The sequence below is a fragment of the Crotalus tigris genome, unplaced genomic scaffold (genome assembly GCF_016545835.1).
Source record: "Crotalus tigris isolate CLP2741 ecotype Arizona unplaced genomic scaffold, ASM1654583v1 scf7180000021196.354758, whole genome shotgun sequence".
NCBI classification, from domain to species: domain Eukaryota; kingdom Metazoa; phylum Chordata; class Lepidosauria; order Squamata; family Viperidae; genus Crotalus; species Crotalus tigris.
The window spans coordinates 72,116-89,540 of record NW_024098392.1 but is presented as its reverse complement, the minus strand read 5'-3'; the positions used below and the strand labels follow the sequence as shown (position 1 = coordinate 89,540).

The 17,425-nt window shown below is 43.6% G+C and overlaps 1 protein-coding gene across 1 annotated transcript; it reads left to right on the top strand.

Moving 5' to 3' along the window:
* Positions 1-3,342: 3,342 nt before the first annotated feature.
* On the top strand, positions 3,343-17,142 carry LOC120320167 (2-acylglycerol O-acyltransferase 2-A-like). The gene is made up of 6 exons (XM_039369685.1): positions 3,343-3,436; positions 5,957-6,135; positions 13,160-13,364; positions 14,398-14,572; positions 14,917-15,116; positions 16,973-17,142. The coding sequence occupies exons 1-6, from the start codon at positions 3,343-3,345 to the stop codon at positions 17,125-17,127; spliced, it is 1,008 nt and encodes a 335-aa protein (XP_039225619.1). The 3' UTR covers positions 17,128-17,142.
* Positions 17,143-17,425: the final 283 nt, after the last annotated feature.

The window sequence follows — 17,425 nt, the reverse complement described above, 5'->3', positions numbered from 1 at the left end:
GTGTTGTGGAAAAAAAGTTGGATTTTTTTGGGGGGGTATATTTCTGTATAGTTCTGCACTTTTGTCTTTGTAATCTCTTGCGTTCTTTGCTCCCCCACCCGCTTTTCTCTCTTAATTATTGGTTCCTGTTAATTTTTATCTCGCTCATTTAAAACAGGGGTCTTCAAACTTGGCCCTTTTATAACTTGTGGACTTCAACTCCCAGAATTCCTCAGCCAGTGTGCCTCAAGATGTATGGACTTCAGCTCCCAGAAGTCCATGTGGTATCGCTTCAAGAATATTGGGAGTTGAAGTCCACATATCTTCAAGTTACCAGGTTGAAAAACACCGGTCTAATTGTTTGAAGATCATGGCTTCTACCTTTGTAATATTTGATTACAGGATCAATAATTTGGATTATTAATTAATTTAATTTAGAATACTGCAGACTTTTAAAATGAATGAACTAGTTATGTGGTAACCGCCAAAGGAAGCAAGGTTATTATCCATTGATAGGATTAAGTGAATGGTCCTAACTTAATGAATACTGATTCCCAAGGTCCCTTTTTTTCTCCTGCCTTGCGTGAAGAAGGAAATTTGGCTGGAAACACGATTCCATCTTTCTATAGAAGGGGTCGACCTATTTTTCCACAGCACCTGAAGGCAGGACAAGAAGCAACGAATGAAAACCCATCAAGGAGAGAAGCAACCTGGAACTCAGGAGAAATTTCCTGACAGGGAGAAGAATTAACCAGAAGAGATTGGACAATTACATCATCATCACCATCATCATCATCATCATTATCATCATCATCGAAGAAAGAGACCGAGGGACTAATTCTGGCTGCACAAGACCAAGCCTTAAGGACAAATGCATACAAAGTCAAAATTGAGAAGACAGCAACAGACAGTAAGTGCCGCCTATGCAAAGAAGCTGAAGAAACAGTGGACCACTTGGTAAGCTGTTGCAAGAAGATCGCACAGACTGACTACAAGCAGCGGCATGACAAAGTAGCAACAATAGTGCATTGCAAGATCTGCAAGAAATATCATTTGCCTGTAAGCAAGAACTGATGGGATCATAAAATAGAGAAAGTGATAGAAAATGATAAAATTAAACTGCTCTGGGACTTCAGAATTCAAACAGACAAGCACCTGCAGCATAACACCCCAGAGTTAACAATTGTCGATAAGAAAGACAAAAAAGTCTGGATAGTGGACGTGGCAGTGCCTGGAGACAGCAGAATAGACAAGAAAGAACTGGAGAAGATAACAAAATACAAAGACCTACAAATAGAAATAGAAAGAGTGTGGCAAAGGCAAGCAAGAGTAGTTCCAATAGTAATAGGCAACTTGGGTGCAATTCCAAAACAACTGGAGCACAACTTGAACACCATTGGCATTGACAAATTCGCCATTAGTCAATTGCAAAAGGCAGCCTTACTAGGAACTGCTTCCATCCTGCGACGATATCTGCAATAACATCAAACATCCACATCTGCCTATCCCAGGTCCTAGGTAAGGACTTGATAGGTAGACAAAATGCCAAATCCAGTCTGAACATCTGGCTGACTGTGCGATGACCCATTATAATAATAAAGTTGGAAGGGACATTGGAGGTCATCTAGTCCAACCCCTGCTCAGACAGGAAACCCTATAACAGTGGTGGTGAACCTTTTAGAGACCGAGTGCCCCAAAACTTTTTGGGCAGTTGCAACATTACTGCTGGCTCATCTTTAAATGATTGTCCACTAGGACTCCTAGATCCCTCTCACAGTTCCTACTGTAGAGCAAGGTATCTCCTATACTATACCCCTGCACATTTGGTTTATGTTACCTAAATGTAGAACCTTACTTTTTTCACCATTGATATTTTATTTTGTTAGATAGCGCCCAGTGTTCAAGTCTGTCCAGATCCTCCTGTATCCTAAGCCTGTCTTCTGGAGTGTTGGCTATTCCTGCCAGCTTCGTGTCGTCTGCAAATTTGATCCGTTCCCCATCTATCCCCTCGTCCAGATCGTTGATGAAGATGTTGAAGAGCACTGGGCCCAGAACAGAGCCCTGGGGCACCGCACTACACACTTCCCTCCATGTAGATGCGGTGACCACGGGGATGATGCAACTATTGTCATGTGTGAAAAACGGTCATAAGTCGCTTCAGTGCCGTTGTAACTTTGGACGGTCAGTAAACGAACTGCTGTAAGTCAAGGACATTAATTTTTCTAGTCTGGTTCTCCATCGGGCAGAGAACATCCTTCTGCAAGGTAAGGAAGGAAATAAACATGGCAAAGGTTTCATGTGGGTGGCTTTTTTTTTTTTTAGTTAGGACTAAGTGGTGTCTGGGTGTGTAAAAGCCCTGCCTCTCCTTGCACAATTCTGCAGAGTGCAAGTAACGGCCTTTCACCCATCACTGCTGGATGTCTTCAGATTGGGAAATCAGGCAATCTGGAACATTCCCTCGTGGAAGAAAGACACACCAGATGGAAAAAATCGGCTTCAGAGTTTCTGCCATCCCCCTAATAAGGCAGGCTCTCAAACCAGCATTCAAATATTTTAAATTATTTGAGGATTCTGACCATACGGCGGGAAGAAGCACTGGAAAAATGGGAGAGCCGGCTCAGCAGAAGACTCTAACCCAGGAATGGCTCCTTAAATGGGTGACGGATCCCAATAGGCCATAAGAGTCTGGACTAGAGGTTAAGGGGCTGGTCTAGAAATTGGGAGTCAGGGGGTTCTAGTCCTGCCTTAGGCATGAAAGCTGGCTGGGTAACTTCGGCCAGGCACCAGTAGAAGGTGAGTTCTAGTCCTGCCTGAGGAGATATGAAAGCCAATTGGGAGACTTTGAGCTAGTCCTTCTGTCTCCCAGCCTATCCCACCTCACAGAGTCGTTGTTATCTGGGGGGGGGGAAGGAAGAAGGAATATTATACATGTTGCCACTTTGTATTACTTATAAACTAATAAAGCCGGCTTAAAAAACAATCTCATAAACCCACGAAGAGGGGTGCAGCGTGCTTTCCAATGCTCCATTGGCGTCTTTCCCAAGAGGAGGAGGTGCACCAGAAGGAAGATGGGTCCCTTCCAACTTCTCTTGAACGTTTCTACTGCTTTTGGGTGAGGTGGCTGAGACGTAACACAGAAGCAAGTATTTATGACCCAGCCCTACACACTGAACCGGTCCAGAGTGCCAAAAGGGGCTGAGTTTCCTCCAGATTTCCACATTAATTACTGTAATTGCACCCAGCACCGTGTTCCTCCTGGGCCAGCAGAGGCCACAGACTTTGCCCCTTCCTCCTGCAACCAGCACCACAACGTTCGGCCAGCGTCTTCAGTCCGAAGAGGGTGGAACGGGCTCGGCTGCTAGGATGAAGATTGAATTCGCTCCTCTCTACATCCCGTGGGAGAGACGGCTTCAGACGGCTTCGGTGCTTCAATGGGTCTTCTGTTTTTTTTGCATGGGTAAAAAAAAAAAAGATGGTTATTCCCAATTAGGGGACGTTTTGAAGGATATGGAGGTCACTGGGGGGGGGAAGGAAGGGAGGGGGCTGTCTTTTAAGGCAGAGGTCCCCAACCTTTTGGGCACCAGGGACTGATTCCGTGGAGAGAGGTTTTTCCGTGGACCGGAGGGTGTGTGTTCTTGTGTGCTGCCTATATTCCACGGATGGGGCTTTTCTTGTTTGTGAGGACCTGTTGCTCGCATGTCATGGCCTGGTACCGGTCCACAGACCGGGGGTTGGGGACCCCTGTTTTAAGGGGTTGCCAGGAAAATCTCCACCGGTGGCTGCATTGCGCATCAAAACCGAGGGGTACATTTTGCAGAAATAAGACTCTGAGATGGACAGGGATCCGTTTTTCAAGCTCCTTCAGGCAGGGATCTGCCTTTCTTTTTTTGCTGGCCTCGACTTACAACAATTCATTTAGTGACCAACGTCACAAGGGCACTGGAAAAAAGTGTCATGACTGTTTTTTCAAGCTGACAAGCGTCGCAGCAGTCCCACGGTCAGCTGATCAAAATTCAGACGCTTGGCAACTGGTTCATATTTAGGACGGTCGCAGCGTCCTGGGGGTGTGTCACATGATCCCCTTTTGCGATCTTCTGACAAGCAAAGTCAATTTGGGAAGCTGGATTCACTGAACAACCATGTGACTAACTTAACTGCAGTGGTTCATTTGTGGCAAGAAAGGAGTAAAACGGCAAAATTCACTTTATAGCACTCTCACTTAGCGACAGGAATTTTGAGTTCAATAGGGGTCGTAAGCCAAGGAATACTTTTATAACATATCCTGGATGAAACTAATCAAGGAGAGAAGCAATTTGGAACTAAGGAGAAATTTCCTGACAGTGAGAACTGTCAGGAATGACTTTTCTCTGGAAATTTGCCCCTTCATGATTTGCAGACTTCAACTCCCAGAATTCCTCAGCCAACATGGGGGAACTATGGCCTTTTTATGACTCGGGGACTTCAACTCCCACAATTCCTGAGCCAGCTTGGGGAACTATGATCCCTTCATGCCTCGTGGACTAACTCCCAGAACTCCTCAGCCAACATGGGGGAACTATGGCCCCTTCCTGACTTGTGGACTTCAACTTCATCTTAAACAATCCTAAAGCAACACCTCCTCCCTCCCCCTTACTCTAATGGCAAGTTGGAACGAAGAGGCCTGTAGCTGCCAAAGTTTCATTCTTGACACACAGCTAAGGGGAAATCCTGTCCTTGGGAAAGTCATGCCCTTGTCTCCTCACGTCTGGACTACTGCAACGCGCTCTACATGGGGCTACCCTTGAAAAGTATTCGGAGACTACAGTTGGTCCAGAATGCAGCTGCGCGAGTGATAGTGGGTGCTCCTCGATACACCCACGTTACACCTATCCTCCGTGAGCTGCACTGGTTGCCTATTGGTCTCCGCATCCAATTCAAGGTGTTGGTTATTACCTTTAAAGCCCTATGTGGCTCAGGGCCAGGCTATTTGCGAGACAGCCTACTACCTCATAGTTCCCTTCGTCCGGTTAGATCCCACAGGCTGGGCCTCCTTCAGGTCCCGTCGGCCAAGCAGTGCCATTTGGCGGGGCCGCGGAGGAGGGCTTTCTCTGTGATGGTGCCCACGTCTTGGAACCAGCTCCCCCCGGAGATTAGGACCGCTTCCACCCTGTTAGTTTTCCATAAGCTGCTTAAGACCTGGCTTTCCCGGCAGGTCTGGGGTTTATAAAACCTTACCCCTGGATGACTGTTATTGTACTGTTTGTTTTGTTATGTTTAATGGTGTTTTTATTGTTAGCCGCCCAGAGTCCTCCGGGAGTGGGGTGGCTTATAAATTTTAAAAATGAAAATAAAAAAAATAAAAAAATAAAGTGTACAAATTTCTCTTCCAGGAACACCGTGGAGAATTTTGATAGGTTACCATGCTGCTTTTATTTTGAAATAGAGCACTGAAATATTTTTCCATTGGAAAATGAACAGGGATCGGTTTGGAAGCGTAGATCAAGTGGGCACTTCTTGTCCCCAAATCTCTGCTATCTGTTGTGGAGGGAGATTCTCTCCTCCAGGTCATCACTGTCCCAAAGGTGCTTTTTCAAGAGGCAACTGGACTTTCTTGTTTTTCCTGTGAAGACCTTTCATTTCTCCTCCAAGAAGCTTCTTCAGTTCTGACTGGATGGTGGGGAATGGAAGGATTTATACTCCTTGCAGAAAAACTGGTCATTTGCCTCCTTTTTAGAGAGTCGTTGAGGCCACTTGGAGGTTTATCTATGTCTTCAGGGTCGCCTGAGTGGTGCAAATGGGTGGGGAGCCTTCTTGGAGCTGCTGAAAGGACTGTCCTATAGACTGGAGAGAGATAGAATCCCACCACTGGTTCCCCTGTTCAAGCAGGGGGCTGGACTAGAAGACCTCCAAGGTCCCTTCCAGCTCTGTTATGCCCGATTAGGGAACCGAACATGTTAACGTGAAAGACCCCTAACAATTCTCCCTTTTCTTCCTCCAGCTCAGTGCTCCATCGCCCTCTTCATCCTCCTCCTCTTCACACGCTTCTGGCTGATCAGCGCCCTCTATGCTGTCTGGTGGGCGTTGGACTGGGACACCCCGAGCAAAGGTGGGCGGCGCTCCCACCGGATGCAGAATTCGGTCGTCTGGCGATACATGAAAGATTATTTCCCGGTCTCGGTACGTGTCCCCCTAGAGGGAAGGAGTATAATGGCATGGGAGAAAGACCTTGGGAGACGGGGACGAAGAGATGCTGCTTAGGGAACGAGCGGATAAGAGGCAGCAGAGCCTCCAGCTGCATAATGGGTGGAGAAAGAGGCTGTCAAGGAGATGACGGGAGATTTATACAAGCCGTCCTTGACTTACAACCATTCAGTTAGTGACCGTTTGAGGTTACAACGGGCCTGAAAAAAGTGACCGATGAGTGCTTTTCACAGAGGCTGCAGCATCCCTGAGCTGGTCTGATTGAAATTCAGATGCTTGGCAACTGGCATGTACTTAGGACGGTTGCAGCGTTTCCTTTTGCAACCTTCTGACAAGCAACGTCCATGGGGAAGCCAGATTCACTTAACAACCACATTGCTAACTTAACAACTGCAGTGATTCACCTAATCTCTGTGGCAAGAAAGGTCACAAAATGGGGTAAAACTCACTGAATCACTGTCATTTAACGGATAAATGATGATTGTATTTTATGATTACGATCATGATTTATTGCTTGTTACTTGCATGTGCACTGAGAGATGATGCAGCAGAGACAAATTCCTTGTGTGTCCCATCACACTTGGCCAATAAAGAATTCTCTTCTCTTCTCTCTTCTCTTCTCTTCTCCTTCTCCTTCTCCTCCTCCTCCATCTCCTCTTCCCTTCCCTTTCCTCCCATGCCATGCCACCCCATGCCACCCCATGCCATCCCATGCCATCCCATGCCATGCCATGCCATGCCATCCCATCCCATCCCATCCCATTCTTTCCCATTATTCTGTATTCTATTCTATTCTGTTCTGTTCCAATACTGGAAGCTTTTAAGAAGAGATTGGGCAGCCATTTATCTGAAATGGTATAGGGTTACCTGCCTGAGCAGGGGGTTGGACTAGATGACCTCCAAGGTCCCTTCCAGCTCTATTATTATTATTATTATTTATTATGGATCATCGCACAGTCAGCCAGATGTTCAGACTGGATTTGGCATTTTGTCTACCTATCGAGTCCTTACCCAGGACCTGGGATAGGCAGATGTGGATGTTTGATGGTATTACAGGTATCGTCGCAGGATGGAAGCAGTTCCTAATAAGGCTGCCTTTTGCAATTGACTAATAGCGAATTTGTCAATGCCAATGGTGTTCAAGTGGTGCTCCAGTTGTTTTGGGATTGCACCCAAGGAGCCTATGACTATTGGTACTACCCTTGCTTGCTTTTGCCACAGTATTTCTATTTCTATTTGTAGGTCTTTGTATTTTGTTATCTTCTCCAGTTCTTTCTCTTCTATTCTGCTATCTCCAGGCACTGCCACGTCCACTATCCAGACTTTTTTGTCTTTCTTATCGACAATTGTTAAGTCTGGGGTGTTATGTTGCAGGTGCTTGTCTGTTTGAATTCTGAAGTCCCAGAGCAGTTTAATTTTATCATTTTCTATGACTTTCTCTATTTTATGATCCCACCAGTTTTTGCTTACAGGCAAATGATATTTTTTGCAGATCTTCCAATGCACCATTGTTGCTACTTTGTCATGCCGCTGCTTGTAATCAGTCTGTGCAATCTTCTTGCAACAGCTTACCAAGTGGTCCACTGTTTCTTCAGCTTCTTTGCATAGGCGGCACTTACTGTCTGTTGCTGTCTCTCAATTTTGACTTTGTATGCATTTGTCCTTAAGGCTTGGTCTTGTGCAGCCAGAATTAGTCCCTCGGTCTCTTTCTTCAATTTTCCTGCTCTTAGCCATTGCCAGGTTTTATTATTATCTGCTTTCCCAGCTATTTTTTTCATGTATTGGCCATGTAGTGCTTTGTCTTCCCATGCCTCTATTCTGTTCTTCATTTGGTCTTTCTTGTAGGCCAGTTTGGTCTCTCCAGTAGTTAGTAAGCCTTCCTGATATACTAATTTCAGTGCATCTTCATCATTGTTCTTCAGATATTCTTCCAAAGCCATTTTTTCTTCTTCAACCATCTGATGTACTTGTAGCATTCCACGCCCACCTATTTGCCTTGGTAGATAAAGTCTATCAATGTCACTGCGTGGATGAAGGGCATGATTCATTGTCATTATTTTTCTGGTCTGCCTATCCATTGCTTTTAGTTCTGCTTGAGTCCAGTCCACTATTCCAGCTGTGTACCTAATGACTGGGATTGCCCAGGTGTTGATTGCCTTTATGGTATTTCCTCCATTGAGTTTGGACTTTAAGATCTTCTTCACTCTCTTGATGTATTCACTTCTAATCTTTTTCTTGACTTCAGTGTGCTTGATGTTGTCAGCTTGAAGGATACCCAAGTATTTGTAGTACTCTTCCTCATCCAGACTCTTAATGTTATTTTCGTGGGGCATCTTGATTCCTTCAGTTTTCACTATTTTTCCTTGTTTGATAGTAAGTGTGGCACATTTGTCCAAGCCAAACTCCATTACAATATCTTGGCTATATATACGGACAGTGTTGAGCAGCGATTCTATTTCAGATGATGTTTTTCCATACAGCTTCAGATCATCCATGTAAAGGAGGTGGGATAGTCTAGCAGATGTTTTTGATGTTTGATAGCCATGTCCTGAGTTATTCAGTATTGTTGACAGAGGAAACAGTGCAATAACAAATAGTAATGGTGATAATGAATCTCCTTGAAATATTCCTCTCTTGATATTAACCTCTCCCAGCTTCTCACCATTGATCTGCAACTGTGTCTTCCATTGTGCCATCGATCTTTGCACAAATTTTCTGATGTTTCTACTGACTCCTGTTATTTCTAGGCACTTTATTATCCAATCATGTGGCAGAGAGTCAAATGCCTTTTTGTAGTCAATCCATGCCACATTCAGGTTGGTCTTCCTTCTCTTGCAGTTTTCCAAGATCATTTTGTCTATTAGGAGTTGATCTTTTGTTCCTCTGCTATTGGGGCGGTTTCCTTTCTGCTCAGGTGGAAAGAGATTGTTTTCAACTAGATGCTGTTGTACTGCATCAGCTACCACACCAGTTAGTAATTTGAAAGTTGTTGGTAAGCAGGTAATTGGCCTGTAGTTACCTGGTGTTGCCCCTTTTGCTGGATTTTTCATTATTAGGTAGGTTTTCCCAGTTGTTAGCCACTTTTCAATTTCTCCTCCTTGTAGTATATTGTTGAACTGCTTGGCAATGAGTGGGTGTATAACAGTTAGATGTTTCAACCAAAACCCATGCAGTTCATCTTCACCTGGTGCTGACCAATTTTTGATTTTCTTTGCTCTTTTTTCTACCATTTTTGTTGTTATTACTAGTTCTTTCATTTCAACTTCTGTTTTATTTGCATCCACCTCTTTTAACCAAGCCGCATCCTTGTTGTATTTCTTTGGGTTATCCCATATCTGCTTCCAGAACTGCACTGTTTCTTCCTTGTCAGGTACTGACTGATTCCTTGCAGTTTCTCCATTGATGGATTGGTAGAAACGTTTCTGATTGGATTGAAATTGGAGGTTCTGCCTATAGTTTGCAATTCGAGCTTCATATCTACTGATTTTCCTGGCTATAGCTGTTATTTGTTGCTTTATTATTTCCAGTGCTTCCTTGATCTTCCTTGTTTCTAAGTGGTATTTCTTGATTAGGTATTCTTTGGTCTTCTTGTTCTTCAGCTTCTTTTCTTTCATCTGTTCTAGCTTGCTTGCATGTGATCTTAACTTGCTGATCTTATTTTCTAGTCTAACCTTCCATTTTTGTGGTGCACTGTTTGTTTGTTTTTCTTCTTTGTTGATTTTGCATCCCAGGTATTCAGTTATAACTGCAGCTGTGCTGTACATTAGTTGGTTTGTTTCTTGCAGTGAATTGGTGCTTATACTTGCTATTGCAGTATTTGCATCTTTTAATGCTTGTGCTAGCTGTTTCTTTGAAACAAGCTTCAATGCAGGCAGCCTTATTCTGTTGTTTTTGTGCTGTTCTAGATGCTCAGTTATTCTTTGTTTCAATTCTTTTATTTCTTTAGTTAGAGGGTTTTGTTCTTCCTGAGGAAGAGGTGCCTGGTTTCCAAATGAGAACAGTTGTATATCTCTACTGGATTCTTTCACTGCCAACTCCCCCTGGTTTGCCTCTACATTCTGAATTACTTCTTGTAAGGCTTTGATTTCTTTGCCCTGGGTAAACCTTTGCAGTTCGTCCAATTCTGTTTCTGTAAATACTTTATTTCGTATTATAAATCGGCGTTGATCTGCTAGTCTCTGTTCTGTTATTTCTGATTCTGGATGTTGTTCTTTCCAGAACTGGTGCATTCGTTTTAGATATCCTCGTCTTGTTTATTATTATTATTATTATTATTATTATTATTATTATTATTATTATTATTAATATTATTATTATTATTATTATTATTTTTAATCGCAGTCAGCCAGATGTTCAGACTGGATTTGGCATTTTGTCTACCTATCGAGTCCTTACCCAGGACCTGCAATAGGCAGATGTGGATGTTTGATGGTATTACAGATATCGTCATGGGAATGCTGCTATGTGAACAAAATGTGATAGAGATAGATAGATACAGGGCTTTTTTTTATCATAGAACGCCCCAAACAGAGTTCTGGTACATTTTTTGGATAGAACCTTGTAGGGTAGGCATGGTAGGTGAGTGTGTGAGTTCCGGCACCTTTTTTTTTAGATAGATAGATAGATAGATAGATAGATAGATAGATAGATAGATAGATAGATAGATAGACGGACAGATAGATATAGAGACATGCATACATACAGACAGACAGACAGATATAAAGACAGACAGACAGACAGACAGACAGATAGATAGATAGACGGTATAGGGTTTCCTGCCTGAGCAGGGGGTTGAACTAGAAGACCTCCAAGGTCCCTTCCAGCTCTATTATTCTGTTCTATTAGGTTATTTAACAGCTCAGATGAATGAGTGTGGCAGGGGGAAAAATGGCAGGTGTGCTTTGAGAAACAAGGCAAGGGGTCATCTTAGCCTCATAGAATGTAAGAGTCAGAAGGGACCTCAGAGGTCATACAATCCAGCCCAGTATAACCCCACTTTGCATCTTAAGAAGACAGAACTCTTGGAATAATTCTTCCAACAGGCATCCTTTATTAAGAGAAAATGGTTGCAGGCGTTCTTGACAGGACTTGGGGTCCAAGCTCTCCCATTCAAGGTTTTAAGGGGTTTCCCAGTAGCCCCACCCAATCACCCCCTACTTCCAGCGACAGTCTCAGGCATTACACTCCCACCCCCTTTTCCTTACTGCCGGCTGGATGGAGACTTCAGAGAAAACTACATGAAAGGTAATGATCCCCTTTGTTATGATTAGGCCTTTTAGTGCTATCCACATTCAGTTCCTTTGAAGTTGTACTGAAGGAAGTGAGGGCCATAAAGCCCCTTTGTTCACCCCCTTCCCTTCATCGTATGACAGAATCTCGAGAAGGCAGAAATGGGGTTTTTTTTAGTTGATAACTAGAGATGAAATATAATTGGCTTCTGACACACCGTCTTTCTTACAAAAGAGAGCTGAGACAGCATAAGAGAGCCAGTTTGGTCTAGCGGTTAAGTCATCAGGCTAGAAAGCAGGAGATCAGGAGTTCTAGTCCCACCTTAGGCACGAAAGCCGGCTGCATACTTTGGGCCAATCACCAGGAGATGCTGAGTTCTAGTCCTGCCTTAGGTATTGTTGAAAGAAATATCTTCATCAGGGTCCCATCCACGACGGGAATAAATAAAATGGAGGCTGCCTTTGAAAGAAGGTTCTTGTTTATTGAAGAGCAGAACCACAATAGCATGTGGCTCTGGGGCAACTGACCACATGTTGCTGGGAATGGTGGGTTTTTATACCTTCTTGGGCTTTTGTTCCCGTGGCATGAACTTTGACCTGAGGTTCAGAGGTGCCCTTTTGGCATCCTGATGGTGGTGGGTTAATCCTATTACGTCCTAATGGTCATGTCCTGCTTCCCTGGGGTTGTGGCTGATGGCTATGTCCTGTGTTGGATTTTTGGGTGAGGGGTTGCTGGTTCTAGGGGTCTTTTTCTAATCCCATCATCTCCAAGCTTCCTGGCTCCGGTCTTTCTGAAAGGATTATCAAATCTGCATTTCTACAGAGCTGGTTTCTGCTTGGGGCAGAGAGACTTGGGGGGGAGTTGTTTCTGCCTGAGACAGTGATGGCGAACCTTTTAGAGACCGAGTGCCCAAAAACTGGCCCAGCCCCCGCTCCACCCCCTGCCCTGCCGATGCTCCACCCCCACACTGTCCCCCACCCTGCCTGCCTACAGGGCCACTCACCGCCTACAAGACCCACCAGCAGCGCCATGGCGGCCACGCATCTGCCCGCGCCCCGCAGCATCAACTGTGCGTGATGGGGCGTAAGGGCAGAGTCTTGTCTACACTGCCTGGCTGCCATGTCCTTGGCTGCGCTGCTCCGCATGGGCCATGCTCAGGGGCGACTCCTCCAGGGGGGCTGCTAGTGAGGGGGTTGTGGGGGGAGGCGAGGCTGGGGCAATGGCACGTATCCCCACAGAGAGGGCTCCGAGTGCTGCCTTTGGCACACGTGCTATAGGTTCGCCACCACTGGCCTAAGATTTTCTCCATTATTCCTTTGGGGAAATATAATATTCTGCCTTTTTAATATTCCCCCAAATGGCTGGGTGGGTGAATTTGCCCCCCCCTCTCTCCCTCCCTCCCTCCCTCCCTCTCTCTTCCTTCCTCCCACCCTTCCTCTCTCTGTCTCTCTTTCTCAGGGTTGTTGTTGTGGGGAAAATAGGAGGAGGAAAGTGGGGTTGGATATGTTCACCACCTTGAGTTATTTGCTAAAAATAAAGAAATTGGATTGGATTGGATTGGATTGAGCTGAATCCTTTATTTGGCCAAGTGTGATTAGACACACAAGCAAATTGTCCCCAGTGCAGAAGCACTCAGTGACATGCAAAGCAACAGAATCCTTATCATCATCATAACATCAGTAAAAGTGGGGGGGAAGTAATTAAGGCAGGATATAAATAAAATAAATAAATAAGAAATGGACAAGTATGCTAAATGCCTTTGATCTTCCAGCTGGTGAAGACGGCAGATTTGGATCCATCCAAGAACTACGTCTTCGGCTGTCATCCTCACGGCATCTTCCCGGCTGGTGGCTTCATTAATTTCGGCACCGAAGCCACCGCCTTTTCCAAACACTTCCCAGGTCTGAAGCCTCACCTGATGATGTTGAGTATGTTGTTTCGAGTCCCCTTTTTCCGGGATTACGTGATGAGTTTAGGTAAGCCGACTTGGAAGGGATTTCTGATTCATTGGGAAACTTTTGGAAGAGCCAAATCAATCAGTCAATCAGAATAGAGCTGGAAGGGACCCTGGAGGTCTTCTAGTCCAGCCCCATGCTCAAGCAGGAGACCCTATATACCATGTCAGATAGATGGCTGTCCAGTCTTTTCTTAAAAACCTCCAGTGATGGAGCACCCACAATTTCTGGAGGAAAGTCGTTCCACTGGTTGATTGTTCTCACTGTCAGGAAGTTTCTCCTTAATTCCAGGTTGCTTTTCTCCTTGATTAGTTTCCATCCATTGCTTCTTGTCTTGTCTTCTGGTGCCTTGGAAAATAAATTGACCCCCTCCTCCTTGTAGCAGCCCCTCAAGTACTGCAATGCTGCTGTCATGTCCCCCCCCCAAGTCCTTCTTTTCCCTAGACTAGCCATGCCCAAGTCCTGCATCCGTTCTTCACACTTACGACCCTTGCAGCATCCCCATGCGTCATGTGATCAAAATTCAGATGCTTGGCAACTGACTTATATTTACGACGGTTGCATTGTCCCAGGGTCCCTTTTGCGACCTACCCAGCCAAGCCCAGTCAAAGGGGGAAGCCAAATTGGAGCCCCTCAGAACTGCAGTGATTCGCTTAACAAATGTGGCAAAAAGGTCATCAAACCACTTAACAACTGCCTGGCTTAGAAATGGAAATTTGGGGGCTCAGTTGAGGTCATACGTTGAGGACTCTCTGTATTGGTGACCTGGATGGACAAGAAGGAGGAAATTGTGTGTCTTCCCTCCAGAAGTTGCGGGCGCTCCAACACTGGAGGTTTTCAAGAAGAGATTGGACAGCCATTTGTCTGAAATAGTAGGGTCCCCCGCTTGAGCAGAGGGATGGACTAGAAGACCTCCAAGATCCCTTCCACTCTGTTATTCCCTGTTAAGGCTATTTAATGGCTCTGTGTGTGTGTGTGTGTGTGTGTGTGTGTGTGTGTGTGTGTGTTGTATGGGGCTTTAATGTTCTTCTTTTTCCTGCTTTGCTTCACCCAGGTTTTATTTCCTCGGACAAGGAATCTGTTTCCTACGTCTTGAGAAAGAAGGAAGGTGGGAATATCGTAATGATAGTTGTGGGAGGGGCCAAGGAAACCCTACACGCCCGTCCCGGAGCTTACACCCTGGTGTTAGAGAACCGCAAGGGCTTCGTTCGGCTGGCCATAGAGAACAGGTAAGTAGGAACAGCTTCTGGGGGGTGGTCCTGATCATCTTGTACAATGTACATGACATGCAGTGGTGGGATTCAGCTGGTTCGCACCACTTTGGCAGAACCGGTCGCTAATTTTTTGTGGCCCAGTCCCAGAAAGGACTTCCGGAAGGGGCATCCATGTAGAGAACCGGTTGTTCACCTATTTGAATCCCACCACTGATCAGATGAAGTATTCCCGTGTTTCTCTTCAACATGCAAAGCTTGAGAAACAGTGCTCAAATCCATTATTTGCAGCCACCCAGCCTTCCTTGGTTATCTCAACCTGTTTGGTTCCATCTCTCCTTCTGGTTCCTCTCGGTTCCTAGCACGCCGCTCGTCCCCGTGTTCTCTTTCGGAGAGAATGAGCTGTATGATCAGGTTGAAAACCCCAAAGGACCCTGGGTGAGGTGGACACAAGACTGTTTGCAGAAGATCATGGGATTCTCCCTGCCTCTCTTCTACGCCAGAGGGATCTTCCAGTACACCTTTGGGTTTATTCCATACCGGAAGCCACTCTTCACCGTGGGTGAGTCTGTGTTTCTTCTGTGGCATCCAGAAATGAGAGGCAGGTAAAACAAGGAAGGCGAGTTGGCAAAGAAAGAAAGTTAGAATAAGGCTGAAGAAAATGGGGTTTTTGACTTATTAGTGAGAATTAAAATAGAACATACTCAAAAAGACAAGCTGTGTACTTTGAATACTAGATTTTGTCATGAGCTGAGATAAAGAAAACTTTGGTCATTTAAAATTTGGAAGTATAAATATTAAAAGTTAAATTTGAATATTGGTTTGCTTATAAAGGTTGAATGTAAAAATAATTAAGATATATGTAAGCTAAAACTCTGTTGATAAATGTAATAAATATGCTTTTACTTAGCTGCTATAATAAAAATTACTAGCTTAAATATGAGATAGTAGACACCAAGAGAAAAAGAAGTATTTAATGTTGACATAAGAGAAATTTTGATTACTAAATTTAAGACATTTGGAAATTAATAGAAAATAAGAATGTTATACTGTATTATTAATTAGTTGATGTAAGATGGTGAGAAATAAAATATATTCAAATGGATAAGACGTGTATCCTGAACATTAGCTTTTGGGATGAATTGGGATAAAGGGAACTGTGGTTATTTAAAACTTGGAAAGTATAAACATTAAATGTTAAATTTAAATATTAATGGGAAATTAAAAATTGGGAAAAAATAATTAGGACATTGATAGTCTATAAAGATTGAATGTTAAAATAACTAGGATAGGTATAAACTAAAAATATTGATAAATGTAAGAAAGTTATTTTTATTTACTTGATATAATAAGAATTGTATTAGTTTAAACATGAGACAGTAAACACAAAGGGGAAAAGAGAGGAAATATTTAATGTAATAGTTTGAGACGTGTACTAAAGATATTTGTGTGTTATTGAATTATCGATTAATTCAGCCGCCATGTTGCTTTTTAAATATTTAAATGCAAAACTAGAAAATCAATAAAACTTTAAAAAAAACAAAAAAACGAAGGATCTGCTGGACGCATTCTTCCTGCTTTGAGGATTGTTTGAGGTTTCCTCTTATTAGCCTTCCAAGAGAGGAAACACAACCGGATATGCTAAGGCGATGTTAAAGAAAGTCCTCGACTTATGACAATTGGGCCCGACATTTCTGTGGCTGGGACATTTGTTCAGTGAGCGTTTGCCCATTTTACAACATTTCTTACCACCCTCTTTAAGTGGATCACTGCAATTGTTAAGTTAAATCCCACGGTTGTTAAGTGGATCTGGCTTCCCCTTTGACTCTGCGTGTCAGAAGGTCGCAAAAAAAGGGATCACGTGTCACCCCGGGACGCTGCAACTGTCATAAGTACATGCCAGTTGCCAAGCCTCTGAATGTGGACCAGGTGACCGTGGGGAGGCTGCAACGGTCATAAGTGTGAAAAATGGTCCTAAGTCCCTTTTTTTAGTGCCATTGTTAACTTTGAACGGTCACTAAACAAACTGTGTTTAGGCAGGACTATCTGTGTTTAGGCAGGACTATCTGTAGTGCATTTTAAACAATATCTGTAAATTGCCCTATGGTGAAATGGGTGGCACGCAGGTTTAAATAAAATAAAATAATAAAATGAAGTAATAAAATAAAATAAAGTAAGTCAAGTCAAATAAAATAAAGAATAGAGTAGAATAGAATAGAATAAAATAAAATCAAGTCAAATAAAGGAATAGAATAATAGAATAATAATAGAATGCAATAAAATAAAATCAAGTCAAATAAAGGAATAGAATAATAATAGAAAAATAATAGAATACAATAGAATAGTAATAGAATAGAATAGATAAATTAAATTAAATTAAATTATTAAACTATTATTTCTCCTGTTTGATCCCTCCAGTGGGAAAACCCATTCAGGTGGAGAAGAAACACAATCCCAGCCAAGACGAAGTTGATAAGCTCCATAAGAGATACCTGGAGGCGCTCTGCAAGCTGTTCGAGGAGCATAAACTGAAGTACAATGTGCCAGAAGACACGCATCTCTCTTTCATATGAGACAAGAAAAACCACAAACTTTGGCACCGACGACAAAGATCTGAAAACATCGAAGCTGCAAGAGACAAGCGACTCTTCCATGGAGATATATTCCTTTTGGGGCCAATGGACAAATCGATGGAAAAAATAAAACCTCACAGGTTGAAACGAGGGTCCTTGGTGCTCTCTGAGCTTGGTGGTTTTCTTGCAAATATTTCATTACCCAACTAGGGAACATCGTCAGTGCTAATAGTGGGTGGGGCTGATGATATTACCTAGTTTGGCAATGAAACGTCTGGAAGAAAACCACTAAGCTTTC